The sequence below is a fragment of the Marmota marmota genome, unplaced genomic scaffold (genome assembly GCF_001458135.2).
Source record: "Marmota marmota marmota unplaced genomic scaffold, marMar, whole genome shotgun sequence".
Classification (NCBI taxonomy): Eukaryota; Metazoa; Chordata; class Mammalia; order Rodentia; family Sciuridae; genus Marmota; species Marmota marmota.
In genome coordinates, this window is record NW_026000241.1 from 16,167,849 (window position 1) to 16,187,328 (window position 19,480).

The following is a 19,480-nucleotide window of genomic DNA, read 5'->3' on the forward strand; positions in this document are numbered from 1 at the left end:
CTTGCACCAAACCAAAGACTGGTGCAAAAGCTTGGGGCTGGGCACATGGCTCAGTGGCAGAGTGCTTGCCTGGCGTGTGGCAGACCCTGGTTCAATCTCTAGCATGGCCCAAAAATAATTTAAAAGCTTGAGACATTTTTGGAAAGGTACCCCCACACTTAGGAGGGTTTGCCCAACCAAACCAACCCTCCAGCCTTCTCAAGAGAACCCAATTGGTCCACATTTACAGAACAAATCAGTGGACTTCCTGAGCACTTTGGCCAGCATTTTCTCATGAGCTCCTCACAATAACCAAAAAAAGATAAAAAGCGATTGAGACCTGAGAGTGGGACCCAGCAACTCGTCCAAGCCACAGAGGCGGCCATGTGGACAAGCTAACCTCAACCAAGCTCCCCGCCACCCCCTCCCTCCCATGTCTGTTAACCACTGCATAGGAAGTAATCTGGAGGCAGCGGTCCCCTCTGCCCCATGCCCATGGACATGACCACCAGTGGATTTCCACCACCCTCTCTTCCACGCCTGCAACACGCTACAGGTTCTAAGAGGGATTCGCCTTTTTCCTATTGTAAATGAAAATAACCCTTCCTGCTACCTTGTACTTGGGTGCAGCTGGAGCCTTTGGGGAGGGGTACCCAGCAGTCACACATGGGCAGAGAATTGTCCCCCTTTCAAATAGATACTTTTCCTGCAGATAAGGGACTTCTGAATAGCCAGAACTATGTCATTTGGGTTTTGACTAGTGCTTTCCAGGAACTTAAAATTAAGTGGACTATTCCTGGGACACAAGTCAATCACCCTTCTACAATCTCTTGCTCCGCATATCTCAGAGGCACACAGCAGTAGAATTAGTGCATACACGCTGAGCATTTGGTATACTAGATATAGCCAGGCGCTATTCTAAGAACTCACGGGAATTGACTCGGTCCTCTCCACAACCTTGAGGTAGCAGAGAAGCTTAATAACTCGTCTGAGGACACACTATTAAGAGCAAGTGGCAGAGCTGGACTTGAACTCTGGTGTTCTGGGTCCCGAGTCCGTCTTCTGAACACCATGCCACTTTGCCTATCCACACGTGAGTATGGCATGTGAATAAAACAAGAGGAAAAACCCGGGCTTGGGCAAGTTTCTGAACCTCAGTACAGACAGGAGGTTGGCCTAGGTGACATGTGAGAGGGAATGTCAAACTCTTAATACTTCCGTTGTACTTAACTACAATGGGATCCCCACCTAGAACAGAGAGCTGGCGTCACTGAGATTTTCCACATTAAGAGAAGATAATGGTTGCTTTAAGAGCCAAAGTAGGTTTGGTTTAGACCACAAAACAGGGAAGTAGAGATCTCCAAAGCCAACAGAGCATAGGCAAGAGCTCTCTATGAGGAGCCTGCCACCCACCCCACCCTGCCAGCACGGTGCTCTAGAGAAATCTGAGCATCTGCCATCCCCCTGCTTTTATAAGGCCAAGAAACAGGAACTTTCTTCTCAGTCCTGTTTCTAAAGGGATGCTCGTATACCCCAATATTCCCTACCCCTCACTGTTGCCCAGGCCATAGGATAAATTAGGATATAGAAATGTGTGTGCCATGAAGAAACAGGAATGGATGGGGGCAAAATCTTGCTCATTTATTCACTGGCTCCATTTGGCTGCCATGAAGTCAAAGAACCATCAAAGCAAATAGACTTGGGCTTATTCCACAGCTGCATAGCATGAGTAATCTAGATTCCTGAGTCCTGTATCAGTCAGCTATCACTGCATAACAAGCATGAAGGCTCCATGACCATAACATTGATCTCTCATACAACTATATATAGGCTCCAGCTGCAGGTTCAGTTCAGGTCTGCTCCACTTGGTTCTACTCTGGGACCAGCAAGCTACGTGGGACAGAGCACATGGTCAGAAGTGCCGAGATGGGTGAGTAGAAACACGCTGTCTGGAGCCCGTGCACTGATATGCACAAGGGGCACATGCAGCCAACCCAAACTGAACCTGCTCCCTAGACTTGCAGCTACCTGCCTCAGCTCACATGGGCACCCACATTCCTGCCAAGCATCCCATAAGAGCCCCCAGCAGAGGAAGGGGAAAACTGGCAAAGCCTCAATGGGAGCAGTGACATACAAAATGGTCACACTCCTCTAACCTCATGATTCTACCTTTGAGAAAGTTCAGTCACCTTTTGTTTTGTGAGGGTTGAGGATTGACTTTTTTCCAGGTGGAAATTTTTGTTTTAGATATTTGTTACAGTAGAATCCATTTATGCATTTTGATATACATAGCTCATTTTTCTGATTGTACGTGTTACAGAATCACATTGATCATGCAGTCATGTATGTACATAAGGTAATGTCTTTCATTCTACTATCCTTCCTATCCCCATAGCCCCTCCCTTCCTTTCACTCCCCTTTACCTAATCTAAGGTAACTATTCTTCCCTAGTGCCCCCCCATTGTGAATTAGTATCCACATATCAGAAAACATCCGGCCTTTGGGTTTTTGGGGACTGGATTATTTCGCTTAGCATGATATTCAACTCCATTCATTTACCAGCAAATGCCATAATTTCATTTTTCTTTAAAGCCAAGTAATATTCCATTGAAAAAATGTAACATAGTATATATATAAAAATATATATAATATATGGTGTATATATATGTGGTGGTGTATAATATATAAATGTGGTATACATATATCCCATTTTCTTTATCCATTTATCTATCAAAGGACACCTAGATTGGTTCCATAGTTTAGCTGTTAAATTGAGCTGCTATAAACATTGACATGGCTGCATCACTGTAGTATGCCAATTTTAAGTCCTTTGGGTATAAACCAAGGAGTAGGATAGCTGGGTCAAAAGGTGGTTCCATTCAGAGTTTGAGGAATTTCCAAACCGTTTTCCATAGTGGTTGCACCAATTTGCAGTCCCACCAGCAATATATAGTGTGCATTTTTCAACGCATCCTCGCCAACATTTATTATTGCCTGTATTCTTGATGATTGCCATTCTGATTAGAATGTGATGAAATCTTAGTTTTGATTTTGCATTTCTCTAATAGCTAGAGATGAACATTTTTTCATATGTTTGTTGACTATATTGGCTTTTAGTTTTCAGTTTAACTAAAAAACTCCCAAACTAACAAATTGTCTCTAACCACTGGGGCACAAAATGGTTTGCCGAGTCAGATGCAAAATTCAAAAGCCAACCCTACCATTTACTAATTGCCTGATGACCACAGGCAATTGACTTGGACTTTGAGTCTCAACTCCCTCATCTCTAACAGGAAAATAGGGACACAGAAGCCAGCCTCTGAGTGGCCCACCCTGTGCCCTCCCCTCACCATGTGCATGATAGAGCCTGATGGCCAACTGCCACCACCCCCATCTCCATGCCTGGGCACTTTCCTAACCTATGCACATGGCAGGACAGGGTGCGGGCGGATGAAGACCCCAGGGAGGGTGACTTGAAGTGTCTGTTCCACACCGGCCCCAACACCCCTCTCCTAGAGACCGCACCCCAGTTACCCACGGTAGCGACTTGCTGGTTGGAACCTTCTTCATGAGTTGCCTTCCCTTCTCTTTCTATCTCACCCCGACATGGTATCCTCTAGAATTACCTCTAATGTAACTTCTAAAATAAACAACTTGTAATCAAACCCAAGTGAAAAATTGTTTTTCAGGGGGGTTACAACAAAGGAGAGAATGAACAGTCCCCAGACTAAACCTGCCTCTGATTGGTCCCATGGCTGCTAAGTAAATGAGTAGTATGAGCCATGGTGGATGCAGGTTTACATGGACATTCGATTCCAGCACCCCCTGCAAGGGGCTGATGTCCTTTTGCTTTCTGGTGCTTATGTGGCATGCAGAGGAACCACTGGGGACAGCAATGGGTCCCCTTTCACGACCCATCATTTTTAGTCCTACTGCATGAGTAGATTGGGCTCAGTAATCACCACCTCCATTGCCTCTGTGGATTCTTTTCCCCAGCCCGATGAGCTACCCAACTAGTTGTTCCAGAGGCCATTCCGTTTTCTTTCTGGAAGAGGAGGAGGAGGAATAAGCTGGGTGGTCACAACAATCCCAATACATTATCTCAAACTATCCACCCTCTTGACATGGTTGTTAATTTCATCTATTTTTAAGATGAAAGTTTTCCTTCGACTAGAATGTTACAGAAATGAAGAGGGCTAGAGCTCAAGATGGCCCAGCCAGAGTCCAACAAATGCTCACACAGAGAAACGTACATAAAAAATGACTCATCTGCACAGAGGAGGGGTTTGCCCCCTACAAGGACACTGCTGGTTCTTCTGTGGGGGCCACATCAAAGAACCTTGCTCAGGCCAGCCACCCAAGTCCCCAGAGGGTCCTCCATGAGACAGGAAACTGCAGTGTCCCGACATTGTTTCTCAGAGACCACTTTGATTCCACAAACGTGAAACCTGGGAAATCCCAGGGAAGCCCAAGGCAGCGTGGATGAAAAAATTGTGTGTGTGTCCAAACAAATCAATTAGGAGGGAATGAATTAAAAAATAAACAGCCCAGCACTTAGAGAGGGAACAGATTCCAGTTCACTGAACTAGGATAAGGACCTTAGAGGACAGGGGATCACACTGAAGGAAAGGACAGCCATCTCTGAATCCCTCGAACCAAAATTCCACTAGACTACATAGTGATCGACTTGATTGTCCCCAGTGCCCAGGCATTTGAGGTTCTTCTATGCAGGCACCTGAAAGGACATTTGTTTTTCAGTATTAGAAATTAAACCCAAGGGTACCACTGAGACACACCCTCAGAACTTATTTTGAGACAGCATCTCACAAAGTTTCTAAGGCTGGCCTCAACTTTGTTATCCTCCTGCCTCAGCTTCCCAAGTCGCTAGACATACTTTCTTTACAAGACCCCATATGTCCCTTGATGAGGAACTCTTAAAAACTTGTGGAAGGTATACTCGACTCCCAGGAGTCTACCCAAGTTCCAGGGTCATATTATAAGGAAAGCCAGACCTCAGATGGCAGGAGATGACCTGATCGGTGGAGATGTTACACTCCTGCCATAGTGTAGCTTTATGAGTCCTGGGTCTGCTCTGCACCCTGCCTGAGGACACTTGTCCCCCGGGGCAGCTAGGAGCTTCTGGCATTACCTGGGGCAGTAGAGATCATTGGGGCCTACTTCTCACCTTTCAGATGAGGAAAATGAAGCCTAGAGACAGTTTCCCAAGGTGCCACAACCTCTGGCAGTGCCAGGACACCAAAAGGACTATTTGGACACTTGCCTGAGGGTTGGTGAATTTGGGTCCCTGAGGTTTCATAAAGTAAGTATTGTGGGCTCTGGCAGAGATGGGCAGAGCTGGGGAGGGCCTAGGACTGTTACCCTTTTGTACCCTGGACAGAGCCTCCATGCTAGAGGCCATCTGTGGACAAAGAGTATGTCCTCTCAATAGCCTGTGGGAGGCTGGGAGAGATGCTTGGGGGAGGGGGTTGTGAAGAAGGGAGCAGGAGTTTAAGGCAAGACATGGGCAGGGGCATGAGGGAGAATCCCCCCACACACATACTCACCTTCGTAGCAAGGGATCAGCGTCCTGCCTTCGGCCTGGAGGTTGGATGGGATGATGTAGCAGAAACCGTGAGGCAGGATATGGTCTGTTTCATAGTAGATGTTCTTCCACCGGTGGGCACAGGCCTAAAGGGACAGAGACGGGTGAGAGAGGGGAGAACCACAGTGCCAGGGGATTCTGTGAAAGGAGAGAGGAGCAGAGGGAGAAGCTAGCTACCTCCTCTCCTGCCCAGACACACCAGGCCCTTGCTCGCATGAACATGCCCCCGGGAGGCTCCTGGGGGAAGGCAGGTGGTCAAAGATTGGCAAATGATAATCATAGCAAGTGCAAGCGTAAGCTTAAGAAGAATGAGGGTTATGGAATAGCGAATCCGAGAAGGAGGGACGGTTTCCATCTGGTGGTCAGGGAAGGCCTGAAGGAAGAGAAAGACCTAACCACATGGAGCACTTGGGGAAGAGTGTTCTGAGGAAGGGGGACCAACAGTGCAAAGGACAGGAGGTGGGAGACTTGGGGAGGTCCAGAGAAAGAATGGAAGTGGGCAGGGCTGGTCTGGAGAGGCATGGGTAGGAGAGGAAGTCAGAGAGGGAGGGAGGGAGGATATGGGGGCAGGTTTCAGAGACTACAAGGACACCTGTGATTTCAGCAGACAGATGATAAAAAGCCAGGGGAGAGCCTCACACAGTGGCCGATCCACTTTACAGTTTGTAAAGGTCATTTTGCTGCTGCGTGGAGGCTGTGGGTGGGCAGGAGAGGAAGTGAACTACTAGGTGAGAGATGCTGCTGACCTGGACCAGGATGGGCAGGGGGAATGTCATCAGGACACAGGCTCGAGGTAAAACTAATGAGCCTGAGGAATGACCAGGCATGGAGAGTGCTGGAAAGGGAGCACCCACCCACATATAACTCTGCTTTTACCTGCGGAGACACTTGAGCAGGCAGCTCCTCAACTTTCTAGTAATAAATGCTTGTTGATGGCTTGTTTATTGGAGTAGATTTACATACAGCAAAACACAAACATCAAATGTACCACTTAACAAGCTTTGGCAAGTACACACGCTCACGTCACCCAAGCCCTAGCAAGACATCTCTTTCCATTTAACCAGAAAGCTCCCTGGTGCCAGGGCTGGTTTACACAGGCTGCTCAGGGAGGCCCTCTAAGGGGGGACATGAGACGTGAACCAGGGGGAATATTTAGGGCAGAGGGGCAGGAGAGCGCTTGGAGAACGGGAGGCCATCAGGGACAGACAGGGCACCTTGGCCAGCTTGGAGAGCAGCCTCAGGGTACATGGCTCGCCAGCCTCAGTGCTGGGGACAAACCTGCAGTAAGAGGCTGTGAGTCAGGGCAGTTCCCACCAACAGACAGGGACCAAGTGCCAGCAACTAGAACTCACACCTGGCCATCCTTCTGTCCCACTTTGTGCCCCTGCCTCCCCTTCCAACAGGAGAGTGGTCTCAGTTCTGTGTACGTGTCTCTGCACAACAATGACAAGGACCCCCCCAGAATGCACATCTGCCTGACCCCGCCTGCCTCTCCTGGGCATGGACCGCTGATTTCTGTTATCAGCTTATCTCATTCTGGCCAATGACTGCATGGTCTTAAAATATTGAATTTTTAAAAAATCAATTATTTAATGTCTGTTTCCTTCAAATACACTTATTCATGGGTTATAATGGTCCACCTTTGACTTCTGGGATTCCAGAAGATGAGCAGAAGAGATGTCCTATGGAATCTCATTTTCTTTACAGTAACACTGAGAATTAGTGCTAGGTCTAAGCCATGGAGCTAGCAAATGCTGCAAACCAGGCTGGAATCCACAGTTTCTAAATCTTGTCTCACTGCAAAGCATTCTGCATCCAAGCTCCCAATTCCTACCTGAGGAGTCATCAACACACATCCCCTGAAGCAGATCTGGTACCAGTTTATCCTCTCAGCACCCCCCAAGGTCCTAGGACCCTGAAATAACCACCCTCAGATTGGGTGCTCCCGAGTATGTGGGGGACTCCCTAGGGGCACAGATTTCCCAAGGCCATTCTAAGACAAGATCACGGCCTCCTAAGCAATCTGCTTTGGATCCCTCCAGGCCAACTGCCATCAGGACCCTTGACAAGCCACTCTGCCCAAAGACAAAAGAGGACACACTGAGAATGATTCTCAAAGCTGGGCAACCACACTTGGTCTCTTGTCTGAAGACATTAAATACAGAAATCAATCTATTATCACTACTTCTACTGCAAACCACCTTCCTGCCTCATCACTCGATATTGTTCTATGCTTAAAAAAAAAATCACACATCTCTCAAAACATAGAAATAATATGCAGTACAGAACTAAAACATCAATAAACAAAGAACCACTTCATACCACCCCATAGAGTTGTCCCTTGGTACCCAAGGCAGAGTGGCTCTAGAATGCTATTCAGAAACCAAAATTCACAGGTGCTCAAGTCCCTTCTAAATTGGCATAGTATTTACATGTAACCTATGCACACCCTCATGTATACCTTCAATCATCTCTGCCTCACTCATAACACCCAATACAGTGTAAATGCTATGTAAGTTATTATATTTTTAGTAAATGCGAAGGAAAGAAGTCTATACATGTTCAATGCAGGTGCAATATTAAGATATTTTTGAGCCAGTTATTTGAATCCACAGATGCAAAAATCCATGGATATCTGGGATATCAGCTGTAAGTGATTTTTTTAATTGTCAATTCTGACTCCATTCTGATGGCTTGCACACTGGAATCACTTATCACCTAATTCATGGGTAAATTAGTTGTACTGAAGTTGATGGATTCAGCAAAGGCCAGGGCTTAGAGGGCTTACCATGTCCTACTGCATTTCTGGGTTGGAGAGGAGGATGTTTATCACTGCCGAGAGCCAGCTGCACACTGACACATATCAGGAAGGACTTGCAGTATTTAATGTCTAGTATATTGTCTACTCTTTTAAGTACCATAAACTATTTAGAGAAGGACCTTGGAGAATTCCTAGAAGTTCCCACTATTGTATTTCACACTAAACAAAACTAAAATTAAGGCATTCTGGGAAGTCAGATCAAAATGTCGAAAGCAGGCTCCGTGCAGGGAGACAGCACAAAGTGTCTGAATGTAAATTATAGAAAGAAAACACTGCCTGGAGCCCAATTATCACTATGTACACACATCCATTTGACCCCTAAACTAAAATAAAATAAAAATTCTGAGGGGCTATCTGCAAAGTATTAATCACAATCTCTCCCAGGAGTCATTATGAGGGAAAAGGAGAACATTCTCTGGAAACAGCAGGACCTACTCTGGATGAGTGCTTAACATATACGAGGCCATCCTGGGTTCAATTCCCAAGTGGGGCAAGGGGTAGAAAAAGAGGACTCACTTAAAATCATTCTACGAAGGAGGAGGAGGGCCTGCCACCATTCCAAATCTTAGAACCAGATGCATTTCAAGCTAGAAGGGTTGCTTTTCCTCCCAAGGAATAAAAAGAGGAAGAAAACCAACAATTTCTTTCAAAGGCCTTTTTTCTTGTATGGAAACAGCATGTACTTCCTGGGGGGTGGGTACTGAGCCTCTCCAGGTGGCTCAGCCACAGAGATCCACCCTACCCTCCTACACGCTCATCCGCCATGTACAGATGGCCAAAGCCTCTCTCATGCTTCCAGGTCCACGGCTCACAGCCAGCCAGGCCAGGGCCACTGAGAACATCGTGTGCAGTGTGCACAAGATCAAAGTGAGGCTGGGATGCCACAAGGCTCCCCTGAACAAGTTTCTGGGTGGAGGAGGATGCAATGACTGGGGAGGCACCAAGAGGGGACTTGTGTGGCACTGGGAATGTTGTTCAGTGGATGTCCCCCTAATGAACACTTATCAAGGTGCACTCCGATGGCTCATGCCCTTTTCTGCATGTGTCCCAGCTCAATAAGAATTCTCACACACGCGCACACACATACACCAGGAAACAGAGCAACAGAAAGTAAATGCAAAAATGTACCCTGTGGCTTTGAAAGAAGTACACACATGGGAAGCGGTCAGGACAGCCCTGATGGCTAGAAAGGAAATGGCAGAGATAGAGCCGGAGAACACTGCTTCACCCAGAAATAATCGACAAGCTCAAATCATTTGTTGTTGTCTGAGCCTTGACAACTCTGATCAAAAGGATAGATAATGGGCTTGAACTTCCCGAGCCGCCCTGCACTGTGAGAAGCATCAGTGCCTGTACTGGGTTCAGCAGTGGTGATTGCAAGAAGTGATGACTTTATATCTTGCCTGTTTCTTAAAATATCAACTGCACACAGAGAGCAAGGTGTACGTGCAAGAAGGGAAAGGGCTCGCCCCCCATTCCTGATGCTGTGTTTTCACTGGGGATCATTTGTTCCCTGGGGCAAAACTGGAAGGTATCACACTGCTCACAGAGCCCAGGTGGACAGGTCTGAAGCCCTGACAGTTTGGGTCTTGCCTGAGCTCATCCAAATGATGCCATTTGTCAATCAGAGGCTTCACTCCCTGTCACAGCTTTCCAGTTCTCCATCTGTTCCTTACTTTGAAATCAAGACCAGATGCCCTTTTCAAAGCACCCTGCCACCTCTCCCTCTTCAAACCCAACCTTGGAATCTGATGCTGTGCTCCCTAGGAACCTAGTTCTTATCCTTACAGCACCTCCTTACTGGATTTTCAAAATGCATTCAAATGACACAACATCCTTTCTGGTTTTAATTTTAAAATACTTGCCTCCCAGAAAGCTTCAACAGGGAGAATGAAGACATTCAAGAAAAAGCAAATGGATCAAAGGCCTCTGAAACATGAATGTGGACAAGATGGCCACTCATTGTACCTTGTTGTCACCTGTCACTTTAGAGCAGTTTGCCTGGCACTTCTATCAATGACTTAGAATCAGCCACCAAGAAAAAGATGACAACTTGGTTTCTAGATGTTCTAACAAGGATGCTCAGGCCTCAGGTTATGCAAATACACTTTAAGATAAGATACCATTCCTAAGAGATGTCCTCCAGGCATGGAGAACAAGAGTGGTCTCTGTTCCCAAGTGGGTTCCATAAAAAGGACACAAACACAAAATAAATCATATGTGCAATATGAGGTGATAATGTCACATTGAGTTCCAAGGACACAAAAGATATTCAGCTTGTTCCATACGGGCTCCAAGGAGGAAGCAGAGCCCAACTGGGGTTGGGTATCAAGGACACAGGGGACTTAGGAAAAGCCTTTCCTAGAAAAACTGAATAAAATCCCTCAAAGTAAGTCAATGATAAAAGGTACAATTCCATTTTAAAATGAGCAAAGACTTAGCCACTTCTATAAAGAAGTACAAATGGCCAAAAAGCAAAGGAGAAGATGTTCAACATCACCAGCCATGGGGAAAAGCAAACCAGATCTATAATGAAATATTACTTCAATGCCCACTGGGACAACCTATGTATTATATTAATGGGGAGTGCTGGTGACCCAGAGATGTAGCTCAATGGCAGAGTGATTAGGATGCACAAGGACCCTGGGTTCAAATCCCCAGTATCAAACAGCCAAAGAATAAAACCCTCAAGAATGTGGCAAAACCGAGACCTTTGTGTGCTACCAGTGAGAATACAAAATGGTGCCACTTTGGAAAATAGTATCAAGGTTTCTCAAAAGGTTAAAAATTAAATTACCAAGTGATCCAGAAATCCCACTTCTGGGCAAATACCCAAAAGGATTGAAAACAGGATCTTGGAGAAATATTTGTAGATGCACGTTTACGAGCATCTACAAGCAGCCACCAGTGGATGAAAAGACAATTTGACTTACATATATCATGAAATACTATTCAGCCTTAAAAAATTCTGTCGTATGCTGCAACAAGGCTGAACCTCGAGGACATCAGGCTAAGTGAAAGGAGCCCATCACGAGAGGATAAATACTGGGTGATTCCACTCATATGAAATCTAACAGACTCTCAGAATAGAAATTACGAGCAGTTTCCAGGTACCAATGGGGAGGGAGTAAGGGGAGTTTTTGTTCAATGGATAGTGTTTTGAGTTTGCAAGACAGAAAAATTCTAGATATATACTTACTGTATAATGTGCATTTATTTAATATTATATACAACATAAAAAAGATTTAAGAGGGCTGGGATTGTGGCTCAGCAATACAGTGCTCACCTAGCATGTGTGAGGTCCTCGGCTCAATCCTTAGCACTACATATAAACAAAAATAAATAAAGGTGTGTGTCCACCTACAACTAAAAAAGATATATTTTTAAAATATTTTTTAAAAAGGATTAAGATACATTGTGCCAGGCAAGGTAGCACATGCCTATAATCCCTGTGTGTGGCTTTGGAAGCTGAGGCAGGAGGATCTCGAGTTCCTAGCCAGCCTCAGCAACTTAGTGAGGGGTACTAAGCAACTCAGTGAGACCCCATCTCTAAATAAAATATAAAAAAGAGTTGGGAATGTGGCTCAGTGGTTAAGCACTCCTGGGTTCAAACCCTGGTACCAAACAAACAAAAAAACCCACAAAGAGGATACATCGTTTGTTACATTTTTTTACCACAATTGGAAACAAAAGAGGTAAAACCACAGATGCCCCTCTCCTTCTCCAGCACCGATACAGAGTGGCTTACTGAATATATGATGTAATCAATGTGCAAGACATTAGAAAAACAGCTCTGCATGCAGTTAATTAAATGGGATTATCCAAAGTACCACTGTCTACAAATACTCTGCTCTGCCTTGACATCCTTTGCCAAATCTTCCCCCATGATCCCCCCTGCTGCTTGTGTCTCCAGAGACAGCCCCTTCTGGCAGAATCTTTGTCTTGTCCTTTGGAAACAAGTCTCAGCCATAGCAAGATCATTCTTCCACCAGGAACAGTGGCAACCCTGGAGGCTGAGGTAGGAGGATCACCAGTTCAACGCCAGTCGCAACAACTGAGAGCCCGTCTCAAAATAAAATCAAAAAGGGCTGGGGATGTAGCTCAGTGACAGAGCACCCCTGAGTTCAATCCCAGTATCAAAAAAAAAAAAAATTATCCTTCCATGAGAAGAGGAAATATCTTCACAGGAGAAGACTCAGCTCTGGGCTCAATGTCCTTAAAAGCATTTTGTGACATGCTGTTGCTAGGCCACTGCCTCCTCTTTCGTTCTGAATCACAACTTCAGAGGTGCTTTGATTTATAGATGGCTGGCTTCTTCCCTTCGTTTTCTCAAAAAGGCAGACATGAGTTCTGGCCCTTCTGGGGCCGAGTGCTCCCGTCAAGGAGGTCAGGCCACCAGGCCTGGAGGAATGTGACAGCTTGGCAAGGGTCCAGGGCCAGCAGTGACAGTGATTAAGGACTGGAATCCAAGGCTCACATCAGGCCCAAGGAGCACAAAATCAGGCTCCTCAGAGAAGACACAAACATTTTGTTTAGATCCTCAAGGAAGATCTGCTTCCCCGGCTCAAATACACATATAACCCTCCCCTTTATGGCTGGGGGCCCAAAGGAAGCCTTGGTGAGTGACAGCCAGTCTCATTTTCCCTTCTCAATCTTGTGCTGTTATAATAAAAACCCTCCTACAGCATTCAAGAAGAGCCAGGGGCAGAAGAGACCTGTGAAGTCAAACAGTGATGCTCCGAAAGGGCAGGGGACTGATTGGGAAAGGGCACAAGGACACTGGGTGGTGTGTCAGCAGCAGGACACCTAAGTACATGTCATGAAAAAGTCACCAAGCTGTGCTGGAGTTGTGCATGTTCAGTGACTTAGTGTTACATCTCAACAGAAAAGTTTACAAGAAAAAGAGGGGTAATGGGCAAAAATAAAACCCCCATGGTAGTTAAATTTCTTTTCTCTCGAGTCCAACAAAACTTTCTGGGATGATGGAAGTGTTCTCCAGGCTGTCCAATACACTAAGCAGTGACCATACGTGGTTATGGCGCACTTGAAATGTGGCTAACGTAGCCAAAAGAACTGAATTCTTAATTTAATTTTGATACATTTAAATGAATTCAAATGCGGTTGCCTCACTGGGCACTGCAACCCGAGGCCATTAGGAGCCTCAAAGGCAAAGACTTTGTGTCTCCTCCAAAGCACATAATGGATCAGAAGACATCAAATGCATTTTGGAAGCCAAATAAATGACTAATTAAAATAGCATGCAATTTGGGCTGGGGATATAGCTCAGTTGGTAGAATGCTTGCCTTGCATGCTCAAGGCTCTGGGTTCAATCCCCAGGACCACCAAAAAAAAAAAAAAAAAATAGCATGCAGTTTATGGTAGGCACAGTGATGGGCACCTGTCATCTCAGCTACTAGAGAGGCTAAGGTGGGAGAATCACTCCAACCCAGGAGTTCAAGGTCAGCCTATGCAACTTAAGAACCTGTCTCAAAAAATTTTGTAAAACATGCATTTCATAATGTAATATCATCTAGGAACAAATTGGAATCAACTACTGAAGCCAGATGCAGTGGTGCATGCTGTAATCCCAGACACTCATGAGGCTGAGGTAGGAGGATCCCAAGTTCGAGGACAGCTTCAGCAAATCTGCAAGACCCTGTCTCAAAATTTAAAAAGGCTGGGGATATGGCTCAGTGGTAGAGCATCCCAATTAAAAAAAAAAAAGGAATAAACTACTGATATACACAACATGGAAACATGGATGAAACTCAGATCTTCAGAATACTTAAACAAGAGCACATACTGTAGGACTAACATGAAGTTCTATAAAAAGCTAAAATAATATGTGGTACTACCAATCACAGCAGTGGTTGCCTCAGGGTGGGAGGAGTTGACTGGATAGGAAGACAGAACTTTAGGGGACAATGGAAATACTCTATAGCATGGTATGAGAGTGACACAGGTGTGTGCAATTGTCAGAACCCCAAACACAACTAAGAATTGTGTAATTTATGTAAATTATACCTCAAAGACAAACAAAAAAATTATGTAATGAATGAGATTTACAAAGTTCTTTTCACACGTCTTGTCAGTTCTCTACATCCATGTCTCAGCACCTTGGGATGAACATTGACATTTGGCAAATAAAAAATAAAAATAAGGCAAGTAATTTGTCCATGGACTAGGGCAGAATCTGCAACCTCAAAGCCATCCCTTCTTCTCTGTGCCATCCAGCTTTCCTAACAGGTCAAAGTCTATCACAGTCAGGGAACCATCCCCTGCCCCAGAAGTCCTTACCAACACGCGGCCATCGGCCTTGGGCTGCCGTGCCAGGCTCACCCCCATCCACTCATCATCCCGGTCTTCTCGGCAGGTCTTTCCACAGGGCATGCCCCGATTCTTCCCTGGAGAGAAAGAGGAATGTCAGACTTGGGTTGAGGCATGATCTCTACTGGTCACTATTGAAAGGTTGGTGACAGATGTCTGTTACATGTAAAGAAATAGGGGCCTTATAACCTCCATTACTATGCACCATGCTTAATTCAATTTTGTTTTCATAGGGAGACTCTCAATGAAGGAAGAAGTGCAAAGATTAATGCTCTGAAGCAAGCTCCTTCATTTGTATTGTACCAGTAAGAAACAGTTGGCAAACTAGTCACTCTCGGTAGCACCAGCAGACAGCTGTCCTCTGCTGCTAAAGAAAACCACAAGAACTTTTTTATTTAAACATAATTTTTAAATAATAATGCTGGCCAAGGCTGGCATACACCTGTAATCTCAGCATCTCAGGAGGCCAAAGCAGGATTGCAAGTTCTAGACCAGCCTCAGAAACTTAACAAGGCCCTAAGGACTTAGACCCTGTCTCAAACCAAAAAAAAAAAAGGGGGGGGAGGGGGTTTAGGGATGTGGCGCAATGGTTAAGCAATGCTGAATTCAATTCCCAGTACCAAAATATTATGATTATAATAATTCTTCAAAGATCTTGATGAAAAAGGGCTCTGGAGAAAGTAGAAACTTGAATCATAAAAATGACTCTTATTCATTGAGCACTGTTTTACATGTGTGCTCCCTTATCTGGCTAATCTCCTCAAGCCAATCCTTGTGAGGTATGTATTTTCATCTTGGTTTGACAGGGTGCAAACTGAGGCCCAAGAAGCTACAGGGCATTCCCAGTAAAGTCCAGCTGGGCTTTGAACCCAGCCAGATCCATCCTATTCCAAAGATGTATTTTCCACTGGATCAAAGTGAGCTTTTAAAAACATCCATCAATCATATTGTTCCCCACTTAAAATCTAAGGCCTAAAATTGATTTTAACATCCTCGCCCTCATACACAGAAAACTCCTAACACCTCACCCTGGCCTGCTAGGCCCTGTGTGACCTAGCCCCAGCCCTCCTTTCCAACCTCCTCTGCTTCTGTCCACCGTGCCCACCACCCCTGCTACACAGTTCTTGCTCTGTTAACCCCTCTGTTTAGAGATTCTCCCTCCCAGACCTGCCCGGCTAACAACTATGCATCTTCTAGTCATGTGGAAAGGTCCTCAGGGAGCCGTTCCCTGTCTTTCCAAGATGAGATGAAGTACCCACCTTCCCTCCAGTCTTCTCATTTGTTTTCTCTTCTGACCATTCATGTTCAAAGCCAAGGATGACAGGATCCTTGTTTTGTTCACCAGTGCATCCCAGTGCTTAACATCTAAAAAGTACTTAACAGACATTTGTGGGGAGGGAGGGATGACAGACAAGTGGATAAGGATCAGGCCACCCTGGGGAGAAAGTGAAGTTGCCCGTGGAAACCTTGGCAGTGACATCCACCCACCTCGAGCCATGTCCAGTTCGGTGCATCTGCGGTCAGGGTTGGTGTGGACGCGGCACTTAAACACAGCCCCGGGGGACTTCACTGAAGTGCTGTATTTGGAATCTGCTTTTGGTGCTCCCACCAGGACCCTGCATATCGAGAAGAAAAGGCATTCTGTCATAACCCAGTACTGGAGAGAACAGGCAGGTGGTTAAATCCTCACCCAGCCTTGGCAATTCATCTGAATGCTCACTGGGAAATCATTACCCATGTGCTCGAGAGTCCTACAGTTAACCTGTTAGATCTTCTCCGGGTGCATTAAAAGTTTAAGGGCGGGCCGGGAATTGGCTCAGCGGTAGAGCACTTGCCAAGCATGCATGAGGCCTTGGGCTCCATCCTCAATAGTGCGGAAGTAGGTAGAAAGTTTAAAGGATAGTGCTGAGGTGCAGCTCAATGGTAGAGCCCTTGCCCCACATGCACAAGGCCCTCGGTTCATACCCAGCACTGGGGGTTGGTGGGGGGTGGCAGAATCAGAGGATAGCTGGAGGGAAACATGTAAAAACAGAAGGTTCCTCTTCAGAACACAAACTCATAACAAACCCATAAGAAAAACACTGACAGACCAATAGAATAATGAGTCAAAGGCCTGAACAGACACCTCACAAAATGAGATAACCAAATGGACAATAGATACATGAGCAGGTGCTCCCCTGTATTAGTTACCAGATAAATCCAAAAGAGACAGCCCTCCAGACTCCCTAGAAGGCCCAAACCAAAAAGACTGAAAATGCCAAGTGCTGTCAAGGATGCAGGGCAACAGGCACCCCCACACGCTGCTGGCAGGAGTGTGGACTGCTAAAACCATTTGGGAAACTAGTCATCGGCTTCTCATAAGGCTGAGCCTCCTCTATAACCCGATCATTCCATTTCTAAAACTACACCCGACACAAGTGCACATGTGGGCTCTGCAGGGGGCATGCACAAAATGTCCGCGGCTGAAAGACCCATCAGTGCCAGAGTAGCAAATCTTGGTGCAGTCATGCCTTGAAGCTCTAGGCAGCAACAAAAAAAAAAAATCCACGGACATCCTCCTGCTGCAGCCTCAAAGCAGCAGCACACAATAGAACCCCGAGCGCAAGACAGGGGACTTAAGAGCTTCCTGCTCCAAATCCACATATCTGAAGTTGAAAAGCCAGTGAAGTTTAACTATGGCATTAAGGTCAAGAGGACGGTTCTCTCTCCAGGGAGTAGAAAGGGAAGGTGTAACTGGTTTCTGGAGGTGGTTATCATGATTTCACCTGTGCAGTGCTCATACAAATTCATAATTTAGTTGTGACATGGGAGCTTTCAATTAAAAAAAAAAAAAAGTGGGGGGATTTAAAGATGCCATTTCTCTTCTCTGCCCTCCTCCTTTTGCCACCCGCCCCCCACTCCTGCAATGGTTTGCCCTCAGACAAAGGCAAGAAAGAAGCTCTGTATGCTTCACTTTGAACCACAAAGCTGCAAAGCTGGGCCATCCCCAGCAGGCCCAGTCACAGGGAAAGAAGCACACCATGAGGAGGAAGAGTCAGGTCCGAGCCTGGGTGGGTGCAGAACAAGGGGGAAATGACTATAAGTCCCCTCCCAATGGTACAAACATCCTCTTGCCCTATAGTTTGGTGCCTTGTTTTTAGAAAGTTGTCAACCAAACATCTACAGCAGAGATTACTAAAGAACACTAATTAGACACAGTTGTACTGAGATGTGAGCCATTTGGAAAAGTCTTGTAGAATGAGACTTTAATCTAAAGCCACACTGATGTTCTAAGAGTAGAAAATTCAAAGCCACTGTTTAATGAGAATGTGAGTGGTTCCATCTCTCTCGCAGGCTGCAGAGGAGAGGAGGCCAACCTGGCCAAGACATTCATTCCACTCAGGAAACTCATCCTCTCCTCCATGCCTTGGAGGACGACACATCTTCTGCTAAGCATCTGTGGGGAGGTGTCCACCAGAGACTGGGAAGATCCTAGACAGCCTCCCTGAGGACGGACGAAGCAAGCACGCCCAGGCTCCCCTCACTCCGTCCCGAGAGTCACCTTCTTCTGAGGGTCTCATTCACCCAGTCACCCCCACTCTGGCCTCAGAATGACACTGCTTCCCCACCAACACTCTGGCTAGGCACACAAGGCCTCCCTCCCACAGCAGCCATCTGAGACCCTCAAGCAGGACTGGCAGACATCACAAAGAACCCTGGTGCCAGGGCTCATGGGAAAGCGTGGGAATGCAATTTCCAATGCCCCTGAGCTGAGCTTCCACACCCTGAACTTGAAGGATCCAGAGCACACACAAAGATAGGGAGGTGCCAGCAAGGTGGAGCACACCTATAATCCCAGTGGCTCGGGAGGCTGAGGCAGGAGGATCGTGAGTTCAAAGCCAGCTCCAGCAACTTAGCAAGGCACTTAGCAACTCAGTGAGACCCTGTCTCTAATAAAATATTTAAAAAGGGCTGGGGATGTGGCTCAGTGGTTAAGCACCCCTAGGTTCAAATCCCAGTACAAAAAAAAAAAAATTATTTCCCCCTTTCCCCACCAAAGGATCTCTCTCTCCAGGTAAGTCTCGGAGGGTGTGTATTTGCTTCTGTGAGGATGCCCGGCTGAAGTTGACATAAGGGAGGCCCTCCACAGTCAGGGTACCCACCCCAGCAGCCCTACCCACTTCAGTAATGCTCTGGGTGGTTCTTGCTGGGCAGCTCACGCTCCTCTGGTCTCACCAGGGTGGGCCACGGCTATAGAATTCCCAAACAGAAGCAGGGCTGGAAGCCACAGCCCTTTGGAAACCTAACCGAGCACTTGCCCAAACAGACCACACACTGCCTCGCTCTCCCGCACAAGGGCAGTTTGTCGGCCCTTGGCTGCTCTAACACAAATGCATCATGACACACAGAACGAAACTCCAGTGAGAAAAAAAAAAAAACCACATGAAGAGATTCATTTCCCCCCTTTGCTTCTGGGGCTGAGCCTAGAGCCACTGGGGTAAATTAAGGATTGTGTGCACTAACACCAGTTGTTTTCACAGGTGAGAAGAATTAGCAGTTGGACATATCAAAACTGCTGAAGCATCGCCAGCAGGCCCACATGTCAAGTCCTAGGAGCTGGGGACACAGCTCCCTTGAAAACCCCAGGGCCATAGTGCTGGGACCAAATATTCCCAACTCCAAATTCACATCAGCAGGGCGAATAACTGCCATTTGTAATTCACTTTTGAAAAGTCAACCCCCCCCCACCCACACACACACACACAGAAGTT

The 19,480-nt window shown here is 46.3% G+C and overlaps 1 protein-coding gene across 1 annotated transcript in view; it reads right to left on the minus strand.

Moving 5' to 3' along the window:
• Itga9 (integrin subunit alpha 9) overlaps nt 1–19,480 on the minus strand; it is a 313,338-nt gene that overhangs the window by 281,829 nt on the left and 12,029 nt on the right. Inside the window, exons 2-4 of the mRNA XM_048794712.1 lie at nt 16,218–16,345; nt 14,700–14,806; nt 5,544–5,667 (exon numbers count right to left, since the gene is read on the minus strand). Of these exons, the coding sequence (XP_048650669.1) occupies nt 5,544–5,667; nt 14,700–14,806; nt 16,218–16,345 (359 nt within the window). The remainder of the gene's footprint in view (nt 1–5,543; nt 5,668–14,699; nt 14,807–16,217; nt 16,346–19,480) is intronic.